This window comes from Orycteropus afer, unplaced genomic scaffold (assembly GCF_000298275.1).
Source record: "Orycteropus afer afer isolate SDZICR_OR568_19922 unplaced genomic scaffold, OryAfe1.0 scaffold00057, whole genome shotgun sequence".
Classification (NCBI taxonomy): Eukaryota; Metazoa; Chordata; class Mammalia; order Tubulidentata; family Orycteropodidae; genus Orycteropus; species Orycteropus afer.
In genome coordinates, this window is record NW_006921644.1 from 2,012,424 (window position 1) to 2,038,780 (window position 26,357).

The following is a 26,357-nucleotide window of genomic DNA, read 5'->3' on the forward strand; positions in this document are numbered from 1 at the left end:
GCAGAAATTTAAAAAAAAAAAAATTAAAAATGTAACATGAGGCATGAGAACAAGGGGCCACCTTATGCTGTGGCCAGTAGAGGCATTCAAACCTCATCAACAGGGATTCCAGCCAACCGTCACAGTTCGCTCTTATAAAGCTGGCCCCAGGCTTTCCAGAGCAAGATGTAGCTGTGCCAACTGCTTGATCCACAGCTGCTAAGAGAGGCTGGCAGAGAGGCCTGTCAGACTTGCCTGAGAGCCATGGCAAAGAATGGACTTGTAATCTGCATCCTGGTTATCACCTTGCTCCTGGATCAGACCACGGGCCACACATCCAAATCAAAAGCCAGGAAGCACAGCAAACGCCGAGTGAAAGGTAACAGAGCTGCTCAGTCCAGCAAAGTTCTCCGCTTGCTCAGGGTGGAAAGGTTCTAAATAATGCTAGCTTCCAAACTCCTCCAGGAGATGCCTGGTGACAGTGCCAGGCCATCATGGGAATATGGCATTTCAGGGGCTTGTAATTCTCCAGGACAATCTCTAGAAATCACATGGTAGGGCCTTTTTTACTTGGGAGGTTTTGTTTTGTTTTTTAAATGTAAAACACATCTCTATTACATATCCTTTGCTAGGTGGGCTTAGAATGTTCTTCAGAGGGAGTTTCCCTGGATATGTGGACATCTGTATCATGAAGGATGAGGCAAACAGAATATATTGATTAACATAGTCCTCATGTAGAGGTTGTATTGTTGTTGTTATATGCCATCGAGTTGGCCCCGACTCATAGTGACCCCTCCTTGGGTTTCCGAGGCAGTATCACTATGGAAGTAGGATTGCCCAACCTTCCTTCCAAGGAGTGGCTGGTGGGTTTGAACCGCCAGCCTTCTGGTTAGCAGTCAAGTGCCTTAGGCACTATGCTACCAGAGCTCCTAGAGGTTGTATAACTGTATACAAATATAAGAGCTCTCTAAGGTAGCTGTATTCTTATTGAATGTGTAATAGAAGATAGTACTATTGGTAATTGTGACTTCGTTTTGTCATTGGTTATTAAACAGGTGCATTTCTACGTTCTTGGCAGCATGAGAACAGTTTAGACTATAAATTTAAACTTTTTCATGTCATAGAAAGAGAAATTGAGCCTATCTATAACTTGAAGATACTTCAATGCAAAAAGTCATATGGAGTGTTTGGAAGGCATGTCAATGCAAAACTAAATCTCCAAGCGATCCCAAATTTGGGGTGGCTTGAGTTGGGCAAAAAGGTTAAAAAGTTTCAAAGAAGAAGGATGATGGTAATTTATTTGCAATATGCTGAAACTAAAGCAAAAGGAAAAAGCCTGGGGTGATGGTCTCTTTCATGCTCAGTCTGTTATTTTCAAATCAAGATGTTCCCAGCTAAATTTCTTGGTGCTATTTCCTTATTAATTTCACTTCATTAGAACGAAACACACCCAAAACAAATGCCAAAAGGTCAAAGTCTTGATTTGATACCAAACACAGGCAGCTAGTTGGTGAAGCAGGGGTTTGCCTTGTTGTGTTTGATTTGATAATCAAGAAACACCCTTTTCCGTGGGCATTCATTTATAACATTTAGGTCTGATGCAAGGTGTCTTAAGTGGGTTTATTTGTTCCTTTCTGTTATCTCTTTTAACAAAAGATGAAAAATTTCATACAGTTGACAAAGTATATTGCTGAAGACGATGGGAGGGGTAGAGGGAGAGAGAGAAGAGAAGGCCAGTGGGTGATGGGGCAGATTTTTGTTGCCAGAATTTTTTCACCACTAGGAGGGAATAGAAAACGGTGACTACCCAGTAAGGACATGGTTGGGAAGGGGTGTGAGTGTGTGCGTGGGAGTGTGACTGTGAGTGAATGTGTGTGTGCACATGTGTGAGTGTGTGAGTGAATGTGAGTGTGTGTGTGGGGGTGTAATGTGTGTGTGAGTGAGTGGACATGAGCTATGTACGTTTTTTGAAGTGATAGCAGTTTGGGTCATACCCAGGTTTCTCTCACTTTCTCTCTTCATAGACATGCATATAACATATGCTTTTTAGAAGTTATTTGGATAATACCAGCTAATACACATCTTAAACATCACCCTCCACCCAAAAAAAAAAAAAAAACAATTTTTGCCATTAGGTCAAAGAAAGTAGATTCCACAGCAGGGGAAGTAATTATTGTTGATTTGTCAGACAGCTCTTCTCTCTTTCCCCACCCCCTGTCACTTGTCCACACACACACAGGCACACACACTTTTAAACTATTTTAAATACTTATAATAATACCAAAGGAGCTCTGGTGGTACAGTGCCTAAGGTAATTGACTGCTAACCAAAAGGTTAGTGGTTCAAACCCACCAGCCACTCTGCGGAAAGAAGACGGGACAATCTACTTCCATAAAAATGTACTGCCTCGGAAACCCATTGGGGGGTCGAAATCGACTCAATGGCAGTGGGTTTTGTTTTTCTGGTTTTATAATAATACCAAAGTGCATGAAATAAAAAATGAAAGCCCCATTCCCCCTCCCAATTCTCTCTGAAGAATTATCCATGATTAACTGTTGGTTGGTATTATCCCCAGAGTTTTGTAAATACACAATTTAAAATGGCTATGTTTAACAACTGAGAATTTGCAGGCAAATGGGTTTGTTTTATCTATTAAATCTTGCACAGTGATCAATGTAAGGCAGACCTCATTCTTTTTAATAGCTGCATAATATTCCATTGAGTGGATGGATGGGTCATGACTTACATAATCTGTCCTCTGCTGGTGAGCTTTTATTCACCAATTCATCTCTCGAAACAATGCCCCAAGAAACTGCTTTGCACACATATAATGATTTCCATGCTAGGATGTTATGCTACATTTCTGGAAGTGAAATTACAAATTAATCTCATTAATGGTCTCCCGGGATGACAGCACCATTCTATGCTGCCATCTTCATGCATGAGTGCCCATTCCTCACACTTTGCCAACCCCACATCATATCATCAATTTAAGCCTGTCAATCTGAGAAACAAAAACAAGAGCCTTTAAAATTTTCATTTCTTTTATTGTTAACAAGGTTGAGCATTTTCTTATACATTTTTTTTTTTGGCCATTTCTTTTGGGAATTATTTCTGCATTTTAAACAGTATACTGCCTTGAAAACCCAAAGAGGGGTCGCTATGAGTCGGATCCAACTCAATGGCAGTGAGTAAACAGTATCTACTTTTGGAGAACAATAATAAATGGAAGGAACTCCATTTTTTGGACTAAAAATGGCTATTGAGAGATTTAGCTCTTGAGAGATTTAGCTCCAAAGACAAGATTTCCCTGATACTTACTCAATAGGTTGCAGCAAATTATGTGCTGCATTAATGAATAAAATAGAAATGTTATGGTGGAATAGTTGTTCAATGTTTTCCTTTGCTCACTGTAGACAAATACATCACATTAGCCACAAAGGATGGCAGCAGACGCCCAAGCCACCTGGAGAATGACTTCCATAATGATGTCCCAGAAGCCTAATATTAATTCATGTGTCTTCACGTTAATGACAATGTTTACAGCCTCCCAGTGGAAGCCACTTATTAAGTAGCATGGAACAGGAAGCTGAGAGGGATGGGACATGCCATTTGTAGAGGTGATAACTTGTGACTTGGAAGCAAGTCTGGTCCCAGTAGCTGTGGTTTTGCACTCTGAGTCCATTCTTGTATTTATTCTGGATTGAATGGCCCCATGAGGAAATCCTTGGTTATTATATTTCTGAGCTGAGCCACGGGATGCTTTAGGAATTAGTGTGCAGGATTTAAGTGACATAAGATGGCATTTTTCTAACGAAAGGTGGAAAGACTTGGTTTGAGAAGCATATGTCTTAGGGTACAATGAACTGGCATATTTAGAATGGGGACTGTCTGGCAAATCCAGGACAGATACAGAGTCTGCATATGACATCTCCACAAAGCAGCAGCTGGGGTCAGTTCATTTCAAGCTTTAAGCAACTTCTCTAAGACCATGTTCTAGGGACCAAGGAGGTAAAGCCAATCATAATGCAGAAGTAACTCAGAGGGATGGGAAGAGAATAGCTCAGTGAGGTTCAAATCCTGATTCTGTACCTTTCTAGCTGGATAACCTTGGCAGGTAAATTCATCTTTCTGAGCCTCTGTTTTTCATTCTGTGAAATGAGGATAATGATAGCGTTTACCCTAAAAGATTATTGAGAGAACTGAGCTCCTGGCACGCAGTGTATGGTGGTTTTTAATATTTTTAAGTTATTATTATTTATCATAATTCTTGTCTTTGAGTAGCATGCAAGCTATGAATCTCTATGAGAGGTCCCATCACGTCTGGAATTTTGATATCTTCATCTTTCTATCAGGATCCTTGTTATAGGTTGGTCATGAACAAGTACAAAGAATCTTTAGACTCATCCAATGTATTCAAGACTAAATATGATGTTAATCCCTAATACAGATATATTTATACATGGCCCTTTGAAGTCAAGACCTTTCCCTTTTATTTCCATGTTTCCCATGGAGATGGTTGAACCCTGCTAGGTGCCACCATGTCTGATAATCAGCTGTGAAGGGAGCTCTGGGACAGGAGAACTGGAGACCTAAGTCATCCGAGCGTGAGTTCTGCTCTTTATCTGCCAAGCCATTTAGCTCAGTGTGCTCATCCTCACTCTTCAATGAGGGGCTCATTTTCTTCCCGTCATAGCTATTTTTTGAAGGCAAATGAAAACAACAGAAGAATTCTGCAGGCCACAAAGTGCTAACTCATTTGACAAATGTTAGGAGCACCTATCAGGGCCAAGCTTTATTGTGTAAAGCATGAGGATTACCATGGATTACAAGCAAAGAAAATGAAATAAAATAATCGGAGATTAGAGAGTGCTCTGATTAAAAAGAAATGAGATTTAAAGAAAGAGATTAATGGGAGGTATGCTAATTTAGAGAGGATGATCAGAAAATCTAAGAAGAGATATTGAATCTTGAGAAGGAGAAAGTCACAGAGGAGATGGGGCAAGAGTGTCCCAGGGAGAAGGCAATGGAGAAGGTCCAAGGTAAATCAACTCCCTCTAGATGTGTCTGCATGTCAATGAGTCTGGAGCCTAACGACAGAGGGAAAGACACATAGGATGGGAGTAGAGACAGAGACAAGAACCTCATCTCACACAAGCGCCGTCTAGTGCTACTACCACCACCTAGGTCTGATGAAACTTCTAGCCCAAGTTCTTATCTTGCATAAATAGATTCTGGATTCCAAGCCTTCATTTTATTTATTTTATTTTAATCGTATGCTTTTCTTCCTCTGACCCCACCCTACTCTAAAATTTTCCCAGAGAAGGATGGAGACCTGAAGACTCAAGTTGAAAAGCTGTGGAGAGAAGTCAACGCCCTGAAGGAAATGCAGGCTCTGCAGACAGGTGAGGCTCCAACTCCCTGGTGCCTTGTCCCAGCAGAAATAGGGAGAGAAATGGAGAGGGCCAGTGGTTCAAAACACAGGCCACATTCCAGAGTCATCTTTTAAAAGACACGTTGATGAGCCAGAGGTGTGTCCAGGAAAGTTACATAAGATGGACACAGGACCCAAAAGTTGGGGAGACAAGTGTTTCAGGAAGTCAGCTTGATTTGCCACCGCATGGGTGGTATAGAAATAAAAACAGGCATTTCAGGAAGATATTTTAAAAGTCGGGAGCTGTGGTAGTGTAGTGCCTAAGGCACTTAACTGCTAACCAGAAGGCTAGCGGTTCAAACCCACCAGCCACTCCTCGGAAGGAAGATGGGGCAATCTACTTCCATAGTGATACTGCCTCGGAAACCCAAGGAGGGGTCGCTATGAGTCGGGGCCGACTCGACGGCAAACAACAACAACAACACAACATTTTAAAAGTCAGTCTGCAATTCCTTTCTAAAGGGTAATGAAACAGAATTGAAACAATCATCAACTGGCTGAGGTAATTTGCATTCATTGGATGTTTACTAAGGAACACTGAGAGATCTGCTGAGGTTCAAAAAACCACAAGATCACAGACTCACTTGGGCCACACAGCAGCAGAGCACGTAGAAGGACCTTGGTTAGAAACACCGCTTCCCAACAGGGGAGTGGGGTGCTCCTTGCCCACGGGAGCAGAGCTCAGCTGCTTATCAAAGGCTCAGGGGTTGAAACCCACAGTCTGCTTCCATAAAGATTACAGCCTAGGAAACCCTATGGGGCAGTTCTACTCTGCTCTATTGGGTTGGTGTGATTCACATTTGACCACTGGCAAGGAGCTTGATGTTTTTGGTTTAGAGCTCCCAGGGGCCTATACAACCCTACGTACGTGCTACTGCGCAGGAGCTCTTCCCCTTGGCCCTCCAGAGGTGAGGAAAGAAGAGATTCACACTGGGTGGGTTAAGGAACCTCCCTGGTTTACCAGTCTTATACTCCACAGGAGCAAATACCTCCCTTTTAAAAACCCCAAAAGCAAAGTTTCCTGGGTTCCTGGTCAGCGTCGCTGCTTTCAGGGGAACCTGAAGTCATGCTTTCCATCATGTATTTATACTTCCCAGGTCAGATGTTTGTTACCAACCAGGGGTCACTCTACCACAAGCACTGTTGCCTACTTACAGAGGAGAGAGACCCCGTTTATCAAGTTTCCAGGGGAACAGCATCAGAAAGTAAAAGGAAGGTCAAATACTCGTGCAGAAGGGGAACACGTTTTGTGAACCTTTACCCACAACTGGCACTATAAATACTTTATAAACATTCGCACAACAACCCTCAAAACCAAGTTTGTGATAAGTGCTATTATGATTATCCTTGGGAAAATGAGGCACAGAAAATTTGCCCCAGGTTTACACAGTAAGTGGGGGAAGTGTGGATCACATCCGGCCCATATGACTCAAAAGCCTGACTCCCCAATATAAAAATGACTCCAGCTCATGTACCAGAGTAGATCTGGGCTCCACAGGGTTTTCAAGGACCAATCTTTTGGAAGTAGATCACCAGGCCTTTCTTCCAAGGCACCTCTGTCCAGGAAAGTTACATAAGATGGACACAGGACCCAAAAGTTACGATTAAAATAAAATAAATAAAATGAAGGCTTGGAATCCAGAATCTTTTAGTTAGCAGTCAAGCATGTTAACCGTTGGCACCACCCAGGGCCTTCTATTCTCCGATACCATGGCCTGAAACTGTCCTTACGTTTTGTTTCTCCTGGATAATCTAAACATTACCAGGGCTCCCATTATCTGGACAAGAAAGTCCCTGTCTCTCCATATACAAATTCAGATTTTATTTTTGTTTGTTTCTTTCTTTTTTTAAAAAAATAATAATGTAGTATCATCCAGTTCCAAAAGTCACAAGGAAATTCAGTACATAACATAGCTACACAAAGTAATACACCTGTGTACACTGAAGTAGCATGCAGCTTAAGGTCGTGTTTGAGGGTGGGACACACATAGGGTTTTGCAGTTGTGATCCCAATGCTGTGAGTTACATTTCTTTCTGTCTTTTTTATTTTGATTGGGTGAAAGTTTACAGAGCAAATTCATTTTCCATTCAACAGTTCATGCACATTTTGTTTCAAGACATTGATGGCAGTCCCTATAAGGTAACAGGTCTCTTCCCAGTTCCTCCCCGTGGTTACCTTTCCTTGTGCCCTTCTTTCCTATGCATTCCTGCCCCGTGAGCTATCTTCCTGTGCAAATACTGCCTTTCTGATCTCCCATGGTTGGTTGTTCTAAGGAGTGTAACTACCTGGTGTAAACTTTCACCTTACAGCCCAGTTTTGGGGGATTCACTAGTCTCTATCAGAGCAGTAAGCCTCGTCTTTTTAAGATTTTGAGTTCTGTTCCACATTTTTCTCCTACTCTAACCAGGATCTCATATTTTGATCCTTTTCCGAGCAATTGACAGTGGTAGCCAGGCACTATCTAGTTCTTCTGGTCTCACTCACTGCCATTGAGTTGGCTCTAACCCATAGCGACCCCTCTTTGGGTTTCCATGGTGGTATCTCTATGGAAGTAGATTGCCTAGTCTTCCTTCCGAGGAGTGGCTAGAGGGTTTGAACCACCAGCCTTAGGAGTGTACCTACCTGGTGTAAATGTTCACCTTATAGGCCTGTCCATTGTCTGGCTAGAAGCCAGGGAGTAAGCTCAATTCCAGGCCCAAGAGTGACTAGAGGCCATAGTCTTGGTGGTTTCACTAGTCTCTATCAGACCAGTAAGTCTGGCCTTTTTATGATTTTGAGTTTTGTTCCACACTTTTCTTCCACTCTATTCAAGATCTCCTATTTTGATCCCTTTCTAAATATTGACAGTGATAGCCAGGCACTATCTAGTTGTTTTGGTCTCAGGGTCATGTAGGGTGAGGTTCATATGTTCCACTTCTTCTTTGCTCCATGTAAGTAATGTTCTTACATGCTACATGTGACAATTATAAATTCCCTAACTTCAATATCCTGTTTATGTAAAAACAGAGGCAATAAAATGCCACTTTATTGAGTTGTTGTGGTTACAGTATGAGCTCATTTATGTAAAATACCTGGCCCAGTGTCTGGCACATACAAAATCTTCCATGAATGTTAACTCATCATTGCCATCACACACCATTCACTACACAAATTTTATTGATATTTGCCAGGTCCAGTCCTAGTCTTTATTATACTCTTTAAAAAGCATCTTACCTAATATGTCAGATTTCTCTTCTTCATAGTCTGTCTCCGGGGCACAAAAGTTCACAAGAAATGCTACCTTGCTTCGGAAAGCTCGCAGCATTTCCACGAAGCCAATGAGGACTGCATCTCCAAGGGAGGAACCCTGGCTATCCCCAGAAATGCAGATGAAATCAATGCCCTCAGAGACTATGGTAAGAAGAGCCTGCCTGGGGTCAATGACTTCTGGTTGGGCATCAATGACATGGTCACTGAAGGCAAGTTTGTCGATGTCAATGGAGCTGCCATTGCCTTCCTGAACTGGGACCGTGCTCAGCCTAGCGGTGGCAAACGGGAAAACTGTGTCCTGTTCTCCCAGTCAGCTCAGGGCAAATGGAGTGATGAGGTCTGCCGTAGCAGCAAGAGATACATATGCGAGTTTATCATCCCTTAACAAGTCCTTCTCAAACGGGTCTTCCAAGCAAGACAGGTCATGATCTGTAGGCTGAGGGTCCCCGAGACTGTCAAAACTGTAACTTTTTTGGATTGTAATGGGAGTCTGAGTCCCTAGGAGTATGAGAGAGTCTGTCACTTTGCATTGTGATTTTGCCATCCAGAGGCTATAGAGGAGCAAAAAATAACTATCTGACCTATGAAAATAACTACCTATGTGCACATTGTTAAAATGGCTTCTGCAAAATGGGCTATCAAATTCCTCTCTCTCTCTCCCAGTGCCTTTCACTTGTGTAGAGCCAGTCTGGTTTAAATGTAATAGCCATGCATCTCTTCAATTCAGAAAAGCAAACTTAACAACAAGCCCACCAAGTTGGGTCCAACTCATAGCAACCTTATAGGAACTTTGGTGGCATACTGGTTAAAGCATCTGGCTGCTAACCAAAAGGTCAGTGGTTTGAAACCACCAGCTGCTCCGTGGGAGAAAGATGGGGTGATCTGCTTCCATCAAGTTTCCAGCACTGGAAACCCTACAAGGCAGTTCTACTCTGTCCTAAAGGGTCTCTATGAGAAAAGCAAGCTTAGGCTACCTGAAAAAGTTCCTCTTGAAAGTTGAGTGTCCATTTTATTGATGAGAATTTCTGAATTTGGAGGTTTCTTGGTGCTGTATAATCCAATAACTGCCCACAGTGATGCTCAAACTGTTCAATTTTCGCAATAATTCCTTGTCAGCCCATTACTCTTTTTGTATTTGCACTGCCCATCACCCTTTGATTTGCTGAGGCTCCTGGGTTCTGATTTAACCTTTTCCTTCAAGCTTCCCTCCACCCCCTTTTTTTCAGTTCCCCTCCAGGGATTCAGAAGTACAAAAAGAACTGATAAGGCAGCAGACTTGGTTAATTTCCACTTCCTGCATTACATGATAATTTCCAGTGTGAATGGGTAACCAAGGGCAGGACCAAGCACAGTAGACTGTATGGGGAAAGAAAACAAAAGAACATCTGCTTGCTCTTGCTGCAGGGCCCTCACCCCGCTTATGGAATCCAGGAAGGACATTGTGTACGTCAGTTTCCTTTTTCACATACTTTATATACCAACATATTTTTCAGCCATCATGAGATATTTAAGTCTATTAGGGGCAACCTGTCTTTGGAGGTTGAAAATTGGATTTAAATAATATCATTTGGAGTCACATGTCTGCACATTTCCTTATTCTGTCAAATGCTAATTCTATTAAATTATTTAACTAGGTTGTGTAAAATAACGTCATTGCTTTATGTGAAATTACAAAGTTTAGGCTTGGGAAAATGGAATTTTTTCAACACAAAAGTAAAGCACTTCTAAGTATATTTTGCTCTTCAAATAAATTATTTTTTTCCTTTAAGTTTCAAATGTGTTTTGTGAACAACATCCTGTGCTGCACACTTTAACTGGGCATGTTGGAATGAACTTTTAGTTCTTTTCACTGCACTATAATAAAGTATACATTCTGACCAATGTGGATGCATTTGGATTTGATTACCGTTATCCAGACTATGTTGGCTTACATCAAATGGCACAATTTGAAACAAAAAGTATCCTGGATTTGATCAAACTGCTGATTCGAGCACACTAGTAGGATGGTTTTACCTGAAAACTATCAGGTAAAGTGGGACAGGGGGACAGGGAAGAGGGTTTTTTTTTTTTTTTTAATAAATAAAAACCAAGAAGATAAACACACCTATGATTTGTCTTTGGTAAACCTTGGTCAACTCCCTGCTCCAACACAACCAGGACTTTGAACCAGTTGATCCTGGTTCGACCCTCTGCTGAGAACTTGCATTTCCACCCAGATATACTGAATCCATATAGCTTATCCATCCGCTGGTGATTCTTATCAAAATGTAGGTTCTGGTTCAGACCACCTGGGCTCGAAAGGCAAGTTCTCAGTCAGGGGTGGAACTAGGATGAACAGATTCAAAGCCCTGAACACAGCCATAGTCTCCTTAAAGATAATGACAATAATGAAATTAGTATACAATTTTTAGGCATTATGCTAAATTCTTTATATAATTCTCATTTATCCTTAGAATAAACCTGAGAGTTAAAATGATCTCATTTTATGTAACAAACTAAAGAACCGAGATGAGGTAACTTGGTCTAGAGCAAAGGTGAGAAAGTAGAAGAAATGTTACCTGTACCCAACAAGGTGACCCAGATCATAAATCCTAGCAACTGTGGAGGGACCTATGACCAACACCAAGCCTGTTCAAACAAGAGATGAGACAGATTATCATCCATTCTCCCACTTTCCTCATTGGGGGTAATAATTTGGACCAACAGCTGACTTTGATAAGGCATTCCATTTGAAGGGCTTTCACAGAGGAAGGTATCTGAGAACACCTTTGCAGGGGCTGAACAAAAATAAGTGTGGTTCAAACAAGACGGTCTCGAGAGTTTGGGGCCCAGAAGCTGGGGTTAGCTAAATGAATCTCCCTCCAAAGCACCCCAATTAGAAAAAGCAAAGTAAGAAGTAAGTTAAAGGAATAAAATACCCACTGCCATGGAGTCTATTCCAACTCACAGCTACCCTAGGGGACAGAGTAGAACTGCCCCATAGGGTTTCCAAGGCTGTAAATCCAAGGCTGTCTCATCTTTCTCCTATGGAACAGCTGGTGGGTTCCAACCACTGACCTTTTGGTTAGCAGCTGAATGCCTTAAGAGGTGCAAGGGGAAATCAGTATTTTTCAGTAAGACAAAGGGCAACTGATAGGAGACCCAGCAGGAATTGAAGGAGTAAATAAACTGTCTTTAACAAGAGATTAACACAATTACCCTGGGCCAAACTCAGAACCTTGGCTTTATTATTTACCCAACTAATCAGCCAAAGGGAGCTCTGGTAGCATAGTGGCTAAGGCACTTGACTGCTCACCAGAAGGCTGGCGGTTCAAACCCACCAGCCACTCCTCGGAAGGAAGGTTGGGCAATCCTACTTCCGTAGTGATACTGCCTCGGAAACCCAAGGAGGGGTCGCTATGAGTCGGGGCCGACTCGACGGCAAATAACAACAACAACAATCAGCCAAAAGCCCCACCCAAATGATGGTGCAAACAGTTAAAGTGCTCTGCTGCTAGCCAAAAGGTTGGTGACTCGAATCCACCAGAGATTCTTAGAAAAAAGGACTGGCAATCTGCTTCCAAAAATTCAGCCACTGAAAACCCTATGGAACAATTGACCACGATGGAAGATTTAATACAGTGAAAAGGTCATTCCACCTGCAGCAAGCTACAGATACCATGCAATCCTGATACAAATACCAACATTCTTCAGATCAACGACTGACATACAGACCAATAGAATACAATTGAGAACTCAGAATTAAACCGGGCCATTCACTCCTCAGAAGGAAGATAGGGCAACCTACTTCCGTAGAGATACTGCCTCGGAAACACAAAACTACAGTGATATACTATCTTATCCCAATTAAAATAGCAATGATAAAAACAAATAAACAAACAAACAAATAGATAACAACAAATTCTGACAAGGATGTGGGGAGATTGAAACTCTTATCCATTGCTGGTATGACTGTAAAATGGTACAACCACTATGGATAATGCTATGGTGCTTTCTCAAAAACTAAAAAGAGAACTACCCTATGACCCAGCAATCCCATTCCTAGATACATCCCCTAAACCCACTGCCATCAAGTCACTTCTGACTCCTAGAGACCATACAGAACAGAGTAGAACTGTCCCATAGAGTTTCCAACACTATAAATCTTTAGGGAAGCAGACTGCCTCATCTTTATCCTGTGGAGTGGCTGGTGGATTTGAACTGCTGACCTTCTGAGTAGCAACCAAATGCTTTAACCACTGCACCACCAGAGCTCCTCCGTATTTACCCTGTTGTTATTATGTGCTGTTGAGTTGGCCCTGACTCATAGCAACCCCTCCTTGGGTTTCTGAGACAGTATCACTACAGAAGTAGATTGCCCAACCTTCCTCCCGAGGAGTGGCTTTGAACCGCCAGCCTTCTGGTTAGCAGTCATGTGCCTTAGGCACTATGCTACCAGAGCTACTACTAATTGAAATAAGTCTCTACAATCTAAAGTGTACTTTCCCCTCCCCTCTCCCTCCCTGGTAACCACCAATGAACATTGGTCTCACTCTCTATGTATCTATTCTTGTCTTCTTATAAAAGAGGGATCACACAATATCTGTCATCATAATGATGATCCCTCTTTTATAAGAAGACAAGAATAGATACATAGAGAGAGAGACCAATGTTCATTGGTGGTTACCAGGGAGGGAGGGGGGAGGGGAAAGTACACTTTAGATTGCAGAGACTTGTTATTTTGGGGGGATGGGAAAAAGTGGCACTGAATATGGATGTAGTGAGCACAGCATAACCAAAATAAAAACAAGTGTTTGGGTTTTTACACAGGGATGGGTATAGGCATGTTGGTGCACGTGTTGGTGTATACACAGGTGAGCACAGACAAAAGTATCTATAGGTCTGTGTGAAGACAAATACGTGGGTGGCACAAACATTCACTGAAGACACAAATACAGATATTCCTTGGACATAACCAAACACCTTCCAAGATTGGTTTTCTGAGTTTGAAAGCTTAGGATCATAGTCTCATGGAACAACTCTGTCAATTGGCAAAATATAGTTCACAAAATCATGATCTGCATCTTAATGAAGTGAGCAGTGTCTAGGGTTTTAAAGGAGTCTGAGTGGCTATCTAAGATACAACAACAGGTCTCTAATTGCCATAAGAAAAACAATAAGGTAAACAAAAACTCAGAGAAGAAAGAAATCTACATGAGTGACACCCTCATCTACCCTGAGATGAGAAGAACTAGATGGTACCCGGCTATCACCAGTGACTATTCTGACCATGGTCACAATAGATGGCCTAGATAGAATGGAGGAAAATGTAAAGCAGGACTCAAAATCTCATACTTAAATAAATAAGTAAAAGAAGCCAGACAACCTTGAACAGTACAGAATAGAAGACCACCAGCTACTTCTCGGAAGGAAGGTTGGGCAATCCTACTTCCGTAGTGATACTGCCTGGGAAACCCAAGAAGGGGTCACTATGAGTTGGGGCCAACTCGACGGCACATAACAACAACACAACAACATGATAGTAGGATGATACTAAGATGTTCTGGGACATTCTTTAAACCTAGAACTGAGCTTACCCCCTGAGACCACCTCTCTTAGAGAATAGCAGAGGGCCATACAAAATAAAAGATAGTACCCGTGCAATCAATGGTATACTTAGAAACTGTCAGTATGAGACCAAAATGTCAACAATTACACAAAAGCAAAGATGAGAAGATAAGGGGGCTTGTCAGATAATAGATGTTACTGGAAATGGAACAAATAGAACAAATTAAAATGTTGACACATTGTGATAAAGGTAATTAATAACACCGAAAAACTGGGCAGAAATTGTCAAATGGGAACCTAACTTGTGTAAACTTTCAACAAAAACCCAATAAAATTTTATTTATTAAAAAAAAAAAAAAAAAAGCAAACAATCCCATGGTGCACAGTTCCACTCTGACAACACTTGGGGATGCAGTGAGTCACACTGGACTCAATGGGAACTGATTTAGGCTTTCCTTGGGCCCATTTTGCCCCTTGGGCATTGCTTTGCAAAGAACAATTAATCTCTTGGCAGGAATGAGAAATAGGTTTTAACTCTTAGGCCACCACTTCTCTCTCCGTGAAAGCTGCCTGGACTACAGTGTGGAGAAGCATCCTGAAACTTTTTGGAAAGAGTGCCATGAACATTAGCATGCTCAATTAGCTCATACAGGTTCATGGTAGGAGGATGCTAAGATATATACCACATAACTGCCATCCCTAGGTCAAACACTTGCCTTCCTATAGCTGTCAGGTGATACTCAGAATTCAACAGTAAAAGCGTTTCAAGCTTCACTAGGAAGCTGATCGGCTTTTATGTGTTTGCAGATCACCTGGGAACCTTGTTAATTTGTAGCTTCAGTAGGTTTGAGCATCTCTAACAAGCTCCCAGTGGATGCCAACTCTGCTAGACCAGACCCCAGACCCCAGTTTGAGTGTTGTTATTGTGTGCCATCAAGCCAATTTGAACTCATAGTGACCCTACAGCAGAACTGCCCCAATAGGCTTTCCTAGACAGCACCAGGCAGTGTTTTGTTCTGTTGTATACAGGGTCACTATGAGTCAGAGCCAGCTCGATGGCACCTAAAAACAACAACAAAAAGGCTGTAATATTTATGGAAAGGAACTCTGATGGTGTAGTGGTTAAGGCATTTGGCTGCTAACCAAAAGGTCCATGGTTCTAAATCCACCAGCTACTCACGGAATAAAAAGGAGGCAATCAGCTTCCATAAAGATTACAGCCTTAGAAACCCAATGGGGGTCACTACGTGTCAGAATTGACTCGATGGCAGTGAGTTTGGTTTTTTGGTTTTGAGCCTCTCCGATTCCTTTTTCTTCCCTCTGGTTGCTCAACAGCTTATTTTCCACTAAAAATGAGCAAAGATAGAAAGTCTTTCTCTTCTGGATAATGAGAACATTCATATCCTCACCATATAAGGCACAGCTAGCTAATGAAGAAACCCACATATCCTGACATAGTTGCTTAACTTATTTTCAAATTTTTACCATCTAATTTATCTGAAGGAGATGTGGTGGCGTAGTGCCTAGGGCATTTGAGTCCTAGCAGTTCAAACACACCAACAACTTCTCAGAAGGAAGATTGGGCAACCTACTTCCATAGAGATACCACTTCAGAAACCCAATTCAGAGGGTACCTATTAACTGTGAAGCAGTGCCAAGCAATATGGAGGGCCAGAGAGGAAGTTATGGTCCCTACTCTGAAAGGCATTACCACCTAGACCCCAGGAGGAGAACAAGAGTATCCAGTAGGTTCTAAGAAGAAAATATTAGTAACTCTAACTCCATGTGGTAGTTTACTGAATTTACAAAGTATTACTGTCTTGTTTTACCTACACTGATACCCACAAAATGGACCATAGTTTAAACAAATTCCTGCCAAGAAACTGCAAGGTGAATATGCAATAATAGTTTGGAAAAAAAAAGTATGCAAAGGAAGCAAACAAATAAGCAGTGTGATTGGCTCAGGGAGACAGAGCATAGCCCCAAAGCCAATCAGAATCTTTTCCAGTGGTTTCCACCCAGACACTGGAGGCTTGCTGCCCTCTCTTTCTGCTGAGGATGATAAATTGGGGAAAAGTGACCTTTGACTCTGACAGAATTCTTCCCTTAGGGAGGGAGGCAATGTGTAGAATGAGGTAAAACAAACACAGGCAATGATGAGAAATGAGGGAGGAGGAAGAGAGGGAGACTCATTTGGCGAGAAAGCATGCATATCTGAGTATGCGTGTGTGTTCACATAATGCTGACTTTCTCATCCAGGTCCCCTGGATTCTGTTTTCGTAAATTCCACGGAACATCACACATCCTTGACTCGGAGTATAGTTCCCCTCTCTCTGTGTAGAACTCCTTGTCCCCATTTGTGACCTGGTGATTCTCCTGCTTCTTCAGGACCCAGCCCAATAGAGGCCTTTTCTGACCTCCTGGAAGACACACTTTTTCCTCTGTGCATTTATAAAAATTTCATAGAATTAACTCATAGGAGCTCTGGTAGCATAGTGCCTAAGGCACTTGACTGCTCACCAGAAGGCTAGCGGTTCAAACCCACCAGCCACTCCTCGGAAGGAAGGTTGGGCAATCCTACTTCCGTAGAGATACTGCCTCGGAAACCCAAGGAGGGGTCGCTATGAGTCAGGGCTGACTCGACAGCAAACAACAACAACAACAATATAACTCATGCCTGAGTCATAGCACTTATTCCATTGGTCTAACAATGGACACATATAATCATAGTTCCCCTTACTTCCAACAGTTTGTTTCCCAAGTTCCTTAGGCTAAAGTAAAAACTGCAACATGGCCTGCAAGGTCTTACCATACACCCCTCTTCAGCCTCCCTTCCCTTTGCTTTTTGTGCTCTAGACATTTTTCCACCCCTTGAGGGCAACAATCTCCCTCTAATCCCATGAATTTGTACATCTCTGCCTAGAAACACTTTTCTTCCTTCTAGTAAAACTTGTACATTTCTTCAAATATCAGTTAATCAGCATTTCTTCAGGAAAACTTCCTCTCAGCTCCCTCACCAGCACTTGGAATACACTTGGCTGCAAGTAACTACCCCCCCCACAAAAAAAAAACGTGACAAACAGTGGATTAAACAAATAAGTATTTGCATTTAATACATAACAAGACGTGTGAACGTGGGCCATTGCTAGCATTGTTTCAGCACCTCAACATTTCTGCAATTCTGTTGGCCCTTCCTCATGATCAAAAAATGTCTGCCACAGCTCCAGATAGCACATCCACATTCAAAATGGGAAGACAGGAAATGACATCACCAACCTGGTCTATCTCCTCTTATGACTGAACCAAAGCATCCCCAAAAACCTCCTAGCAGACTTCCATTTAAGCCTCATTGGCTAGAACTGTTTGTTACATGGATACCCTAATTCCATGGGAGGGTGAGAAAGTGAATAGTTGCTCTGTATCTTATCACCCCAAACTAAACTGCAGTCTGTTAACGACAAAGACAGGGAAGTAGGTTTTTTTTCCCCCAGTATATAAACCATATTATTTGTGTACAGTAATGCCTAAGGCATTTGCCTGCTAACCAGAAGGCTGGGAGTTCAAGCTCACCAGCCACCCCTCTGAAGGAAGCCTGGGAAATCTACTTCCGTAGTGATACCACCTCAGATCCAACTTGACGGCAACAAGTTTAGTTTTGCTTTTGGTAGCCTTATTCTATACAATCAAAATAATGTTTTCTGAAGTTACTTAGATTAGTTCATTTCTTTCTTTCTTTCTTTTTATTGTGCTTTGGGTGCAAATTTATAAAGCAAATTTGTTTTACATTCAACAGTTCATTCACATTTGATTTCATGGCCCAATTACCATCCCAACCATAAAAAAACCTCTTCCCCCCTCCCCTCCCTGTGACTACCCACTCCCTGTGCCCTTCGTATCTACACATTCCCCTCCGTCCAACTTTCCCTCTATGTGAATGTTGCCCCTCTGATGGCTCATGGCTGATTGATCTAAGGGGTGTATCTCCCTAGAGAAGGTGGGTGCATCACCCTGGGGTAGGTATTCTGCATGTATGTCTTTGTACTGTTGGGCTGAGAGCCAATCCATGGAAGTGAGTCCGTTTCTAGGCTTGAAGGGTAACCTCAAGTCTCAAGGGTTCCACCAGCTTCTATCCAACCAGTAATTCTGGTCATTTTTGTGTTTTTTGAATTTTGTTCCACATTTTCCCTCCCACTCTATCTAGGATCTCCTTCTTTTATTTTTTCTTTTTTAAAATATGGTTCTGTGTTAAACACTTTATTTTTTAAAATTATCTTATTATTACTTATCTTGCCTTCACTCAAGTTAGTAGTTATTTAGTTAGTAACACTCCAGTCAGTGGTTTATCTTCCTTTCTCCATCCATCCCTGCTAACCATCAAAGAATTTTTTTTTTTTTTGGAAACCATTTTCTTGGCTTTTTTATAATAGGGGTCTCATACAATATTTGTCCTTTTGTGATTGTCTACCCTAACTCAGCATCATGGCCTGTAAGTTCATCTATGTTATCAGGTGTTTCAAAGATTCCTCTTTGTTCTTTAACATTGCATAGTATTCAATCTTATGTATGGACCATAGTTTGTTGATCCATTCCTCCACTGATGGGCATGAAATAGAAATTTTTAACAGAATCTGCTAGAGACAAGTCTCCTCACTATCAATTCCCGTAGAACCACATACTGCTACTTGATGCAATTTTGACAGATGTAATTTTACATGAATGTTTGCCTCCCCCATTAGACTATCCATGAGATGAAGAGCTGTTTTTTGCCGATTATTACATTTCTGGAGAAAAGTCTGACACTTAGCATGGGCTTAATAAATAGTTGGTGACTGAATAAATGAGTTACACACTAGTTAATGAACTAACAAACCCTTATCTCCTGTTTTCCAGGGTGAGGTAGAAGTTCTAATTGCTATATCCCAGATTCCAAACATGATGCTAAGTATTAAACCAAGAAATTCATTAAATAACTTGAGCATGGAATAATCTTATCAGGGACCACAAAACTTCAAAATGGAAGAGGCAGTATGTCCTGAAATGCTATCAACTTTGGACTCAGGCAGCATCCATGCTCACTAGCTTTGTGTCCTGGAACAAGTCACTTTACGTACCTGAATACTTTCCTTGTATGGATGAATGAATGAGTAAATAAGTAAATATAAAGTAAAATAACAACATGTTGTTGTTGTTGGTATGTGTCGTCGAGTCGAAACCGACTCATAGTGACCCCTCCTTGGGTTTCTGAGGCGGTATCACTATGGAAGTAGATTGCCCCATCTTCCTTCCGAGGAGTGGCTGGTGGGTTTGAACCGCCAGCCTTCTGGTTAGCAGTCAAGTGCCTTAGGCACTACGCTACCAGAACTCCCTAAATAATAACATAGGGGTATTTATAATATTTACCTCAGAAAATTGTTAGGCTTAAGAATACAAAAAAAGAAAGAAAGAAAGAAAGAAAACCCACTGCCTTTGAGTCTATTCAGACTCATAACAACCCTTCAGGACAGAGTACAACTGCCTCATAGGGTTTCCAAGGCTGTAAATCTTTAAGGAAGCAAACTGCTTCATCTTTCTCTAGTGGAGGGTGGTGAGTTAACAGATAAACAGAATTTAAATGTTTAAAATAAGAGTTAATTTGTCAAATATTAATCATTTGTTTAAATTAAGAAAAGTTGGGTGGGGATCTTGGAAGAAGCCTTACACTTAGTGGTACCATTATTATTACATTCAGTATATTCATTTGGGTTGTTCTAACGCAAGCTGTACCTAAGAGCTGGGAATAGAGTGACCAGCTAAAACAGAGGGAGACATAAGTTACAGAAAGAAGAAATAATCACAAAGCGTGAAAAACGTGTTCTAAAATAAAGCTGACAGCACCGGAAGAGCTTTTGAAAGTCCCAAGAAGTCACAATCAAGAGGAGAGACCCCAAGGTGGCTAGATCCCGAGCCGGATGAAGAGGGACACTTATCAGCAATGCCTTCTTGGACTTTTCTGCGCTTGGACACCTCACCGCGGACATCCACATGCACTGAGAGCCGCAGACAAGAGGGGCGCTGTGTGGGTGGGAGGGGTGGGGCGCTGCAGCGCGGATCCCCGGGGAAGGCCCGGGGAGGAAGCGATACGCGCTGCGCACGGCGAAGGGCGAGGGGACGGCGGGACCTGGCGGCGCCGAGGCGCTGGCTGTGGACGCGGCGCTGGGCACGCTGGTGGCGGTACTGCTGCTGGTGGCAGTCAAGACAGCCGTGGACGGGCTGCGGCGGCGGTGCTAGTGGTGGGGGCCGGGCCGGTGGGAGTGGCCGCCGCGCTCGTCGCTGTCCGCTTGGGCCGGGTGCTGAAGCTGACCGTGTTGGACGCGCGCGCGGGGCCCGCTGCTCGGCCGTCCGCAGCAGATCGCGCTGGATCCCCGCAGCGTCCGCTTCCTCCAACCGCTGGGGGTGGACTTTGACAATATCGAGGGCTGCTGGCGCAACGGCCACTTTTTCACCCGGGTCGGCGTCTTCCAGGAGCACCTGCCTAGCTTCCGCCTTCTGCTGGGCACCAAGGTGAGAAGGTGCCTGGGGGAATGGACTCCCCTCTGCCTTACCCTTTCCACTCCCAGGGCCAGCTGACCATAGGTGCCCAGTGACGACCGATGGACCTAACTCTGAGTGGTCCCTAATAGCAAAACCAGAGCTACCAAACTAACTTTATGACAGTGAGCAAGCAACTTGATTTCCTTATTTGTAAAATGCAGGTGGTATTGGGGAACATCTAGAAAGTGAGATAATCCCACTCCGTTAAAGTTTTTGGGAAGATTTCATGAGACAATGCAAGAAGGGCCCATAGGAGCTGCTTAGAAGAAGGAAACATCTCAGCTGCAAACTGATTTCCAGGAACTTTGACCTTTTTACAGGCAATTGCTAAAAAATTAGATGCTGGTGGCTCTGGGAAGAAGGGAGAGAAATTTCCTGAGCACCCAAAGTACAATGGGAAGAAAATTAAAATGACAATAGTTATGCACAGTGTAGACTCAGCCAGGATAAACAATGAGCTTTAGCATCTCTCTCTTTGAAGAGTAAACACTATCAATTCTAATATTTGGCACCTTATAGCATGCTATTGGGAGCTCTGGTGGCGTAGTGCCTAAGGCACTTGACTGTTAACCAGAGGCTAGCAGTGCAAACCCACCAGCCACTCCTCAGAAGGAAGGTTGGGCAATCTACTTCTGTAGTGACACTGCCTCAGAAACCCAAGGAGGAGTCGCTATGAGTGGAAACAACTCGAGGGCAATGAGTTTGGTTTTGGTTAACTAATCTATTGACATTATTAGTATGTTCTAACATGCTTATGCAGGGAATCTAGAAAGTAGGGTCTCAAGGTCAAGGACAATGCCCAGAGGAAACAGTGCAGTGGTAACTTGCAAAACAGGTTAATGTTCTTTATAGATTTAACAGAAAGAATTTTCATGGCAATCAAAAACAAGAGATTCCGATCAAGTGAAATGCACAATTCATTTGGCCCACATACTACAAATATTTATAACATTTTTAACATTATCAGGCAGTATTCTAGATACTTAGATACGCAGTCATTAACACATACACACATGTACACACACACGATTGAAAGGAAATCCATTAAATTATTAATAGCTGTTACCTCTGGGTGATAGGTTTTTATTTTCTTCTTCATAATTTGCTTATTTTATACACTTCCTACAATGAATATGTTTTGTTGTTAGGTGCTGCCTAGTAGTTTCCGACTCACAGTGGCCCTATGTACAGAACAAAATCCCTTCCAGGCCTGAGATATGCTCACAATCATTACATGCTTCAATCCATTGCTGCAGCCACTGTGTCAATCTGTCTCATTGACGAACTTCCCCAATTTTTGCTGACCTCTACTTTACCACATATGATACCCTTCTCCAGGGACTGGTCCCTCCTGATAGCATGACCAAAGTATGAGAGATGAATTTGGTCATTTTTGCTTGTAAGAAATATTCCTACTATACTTCTTCCAAGATTTGTTGGTTCTTCTGGCAGTAGATGGTATATGCAATGTTCTTTGCCAAGACCACAATTCTAATGCATCAATTCTTCTGTGATCTACTTTATTCATTGTCCTGCTTTCACATGTATATGAGGCTATTTAAAAGACAAAGGCTTGGGCCAGGTACACTTTAGTCTTCAAAATGACTTATTTGTTCTTTAACACTTTAAAAAGGTCTTTTGAGCAGATTTGTTCAATATATCCTTGATTTCTTGACTGCTGCTTGAATGGTCACTGATTGTAAATCTAAATAAAATAAAATCCTTGGCAACTTTTCTTCATTTATCATGATGTTGCTTACTGGTCCAGTTGTGAGGATATTTGTTTTATGTTGAGGTGTAATCCATACTGAAGACTGTAGTCTTTGATCTTCATCAGAAAGTGCTTCAAGTCTCCTTCTCTGTGTCATCTGCATATAGCAGGTTGTTAGTAAGTCTTCTTCCAAATTTTATGCCATGCTCTTCATACAGTCCATCTTCTCAGATATTTACTCAGCATACAGATTGAATAAGCATGGTGAAAGGACACAACCCTGACACACACTTTTCCTGGTTTTGAACCATGCAGTTTCCCCTTGTTCTGTTTGAACGACTGCCTCTTGGCCTATGTTCAGATTTCTCATGAGCACAGTTAAGTGTTCTGGAATTCCCATTTTTCACAATGTTATCCATAATTTGTTATGATCCTCACAGTCAAATGCCTTTGCATAGTCAACAAAATACAGGTAAACATCTTTCTGGTATTTGTTTTCAGCCAAGACCCATCGGACATTAGCTTGTTCCACAACGTCTTCTGAATCAGTTTGAATTTCTGTCAATTCCCTTTGATGTACTGCTGTAACCATTTTTAAATTATTTTCAGCAAAATTTCACTTGCTTGTGATATTATTAGTATTGTTCAATAATTTCTGTATTCTGTTGGATCCTCTTTCTTTGGAATGGGCACCAATATGGATCTCTTCTAATTGGTTGGCCAGGTAGTTCTCTTCTAAATTTCTTGGCATCAACTAGTGAGTACTTCCAGCATTACGTCTGTTTTTTTGAGACATCTCAGTGGATATTCTATGAACTCCTGGAGCCTTGCAGCTTGGACTTCTTCCTTCAATACAATTGGTTCTTGATTATATGCTACCTCCTGAAATTGTTGAACATCAGTGAATTCTTTTTGGTACAGTGACTCCATATATTCTATTCATCTTCTTTTGATGCTTCCTGCATTGCTCAATATTTTGCCCATAGAATCCTTTGGTATATTGCAAGTTCAAGCTTAAGCTTTTCATTCAGTTCTTTCAGCATGAGAAATGCTGAGGGTGTTCTCTTTTGATTTTCTAACTCCAGGTCTGTGCACATTTCATTATAATACTTTATTTTGTCTTTTTGAGCCACCTTTGCAATCTTCTGTTCACATCTCTTCCTTCATCATTTCTTCCATTTACTTTAGCTACTCTCCACTCAAGAGCAAGTTTCAGAGTCTCTTCTGACATCCATTGTGGTCTTTTCTTTCTTCCCTGTCTTTTTAATGAACTTTCACTTTCTTCAAGTGTGATGTTCTTGATGTTATCCCACAATTCATCTGGTTTTTACCACTGGTGGTTAATGCCTGAAATCTATTCTTCAGATGGTCTCTAAATCCAGGTGGGATATACTCAAGGTCATATATTGGCTCTTGTGGACTTGTTTTCTTTTCTTCCACTTCAACTTGAATTTACATGTGAGTGATTAATGGTCTGTTCCACACTCAGCCCCTGGTCTTTTTCTGACTGATGATATTGACCTTCTCCATTGCCTGCTTTCATAGTTGGAGTTGATTTATTTCCTGTGTATTCCATTTGGTGAGATCCATATGTATAGTTCCCATTTATGCTGTTGAAAAATGGTGTTGGCAATGAATAAGTTGTCGGTCTTGCAAAATTCTATGATACAATCTCCAGTGTAATTTCTGTCTATCACCAAGGCCATATTTTCCAACTATTGATGTTGCTTCTCTATTTCCAATTTTCACATTCCAATCACCAGTAATGATAAATGCATCTTAATTGCATGTTTAGTCAATTTCAGACTGCAGAATTTGGTAAATATCTTCAAATTCTTCATCTTTGCTTTTAGTAGTTGGTATGGTATGCAAATTTGAATAATAGTAGTATTAACTGGTCTTCCTTGTAGGCATATGGATATTATCCTATCACTGACAGAGTTGTTCTTCAGATTAGATCTTGATGATGTTCTTTTTGGCAATGAATGTGTCACCATTCCTCTCTAATTTGTCATTCCAGGCATAGTAGGCCATATCATTGTCCAGTTCAAAATGGCCCATACCAATCTATTTTGGCTCACTAATGCCTAGAATATCAATCTTCATGTGTTTCATTTCATTTTTGACAACTTTGAATTTTCTTAGATTCATACTTTGTACATTCCACATTCTGATTATTAATGGATGCTTGCAGTTGTTTCTTCTCACTACTAGTCATGCTACATCAGCAAAGGAAGGTCCTGAGAGCTTTACTCCATCTGCATCTCTACTTTGAGGAAGCAGCTCTTCCCCAGTTGTATTTTGATTACCTTCCAACCTGAGGGCTCATCTTCTGTCAGTGTATCAGACAGTGCTTCACTGCTATTCATAATGTTTTCAGTGGCCAGTTCTTTCAGGTATGGACCTCCATATCCTTCTCCCAGTCTGTCTTACTCTGGAAGCTCTACTGAAACCTGCCCACCAGGACTGACCCTGCTGGTATTCGAAATACCAGTGGCCTAGCCTCCAGTATCCCAGCAACGCCAAGCCAACATGGCCCAATAAACTGACAGATGAGTGGTGGAATACATACTACTTATAAAACGAAAAAACATGCATGTAATTGGACTTAAGTGGACCAACTTATTTTGATACTTCAGTGCTTGTAAGATATATCCTAAAATTACCCCCACTGTCTCATTTGAGGGCTTAATATTTGAGCAACCAAGATTTCTACTGACTCAAGTTTCAGCCCACCTTGGAGGAAAAAGAGACATTTTAAACAGACAAGTTTCACCAATTCAAAAACAGGGGTCAGGAATCAGAGAAGGAGAAAGGGAAAGAAATATACATTAAGTAGGAATAAAATCTTAAGAATGTTTTCATTTGCCAGTAACATGGATCCAGTCCCCAGAGACTGGCTTTCATGCCAAATTACAACATAAGGAATGGATTATGAATGTGGACCCTCAGACACACAATAATGGAGAAAAGTGGTCCAACTCTTCAAAGCAGTCATCACCTGCACAAAATTTGAGGAAAATCTTACCAGAAGTTTTATATTTATATCTCTCTCCTTTAAATTCTTGCAAATATCTTCCACCGAGTTACTTTTGCCTAAGAATCCCTGTAACACCATGAACGACTATGAGTTCAGTCAAGAGATTTAAGTAAAGAATGCATGGAAAGAAAAGTTAGAAGTTCAAAGGATTTTTTCCCTGAATCCAAAAATCACCACTGAGAAGAAATTGTCCTTATTCACAAGCATCTTCAAAGAACATTCTTGGCAAATAACATCTCTTCAACTTCAGAGAAAGGAAATCCCCTTTTATCTTAACTTACAGTCTTACTGCTATATTTGAACCCTCTCATTTCCCTGTTCACCATGAAAGGTTTCTGTTGCCTTCTTTCATTTTAGAGTATCAAGTGTTTATATTGCTTTAGTCTCTTAAAAAACTATTTTGCTGAGAAAGTGTGTGTGTGTACATATGTGTGTATGTGCGTGCGTGCATTTGTGCACATCCTAAATGGGGTAAGATGTGGTTACTATTCAGAATGCAGAAAATGTGAAAAGCCTAAGTTGCTCTTTTGCCAGTGGGGAAATCACAGCTGAAGGTCAAATTAAGATCGGTATGTGAGCAATCACCCCATGGTAACAAAGATTGTGTTAGAGTCATAAATGTTTCCTAACTCATAAATGCCAAGGGCACAGGCAGACATTTTATGAGCTCTGTGGATATTTATTCAAGCATGCCTGGCTTGGTTGACCTGGAGCTGTTGGTATTTGTTGGCAATTTTCTATGTTATGAAAATATTTTTTAATCAGATGAACTTTATTGTGGTCAAAGGTTAAATAACTAATTAAAATTAACCACAGTCCTGAAAAA

At 41.6% G+C, this 26,357-nt stretch overlaps 1 protein-coding gene across 1 annotated transcript; it reads left to right on the forward strand.

The window, feature by feature from the left end:
* Window positions 1-243: 243 nt before the first annotated feature.
* Window positions 244-9,048, forward strand: CLEC3A (C-type lectin domain family 3 member A). Its single transcript, XM_007939110.1, has 3 exons — window positions 244-358; window positions 5,301-5,384; window positions 8,657-9,048. The coding sequence occupies exons 1-3, from the start codon at window positions 244-246 to the stop codon at window positions 9,046-9,048; spliced, it is 591 nt and encodes a 196-aa protein (XP_007937301.1).
* Window positions 9,049-26,357: the final 17,309 nt, after the last annotated feature.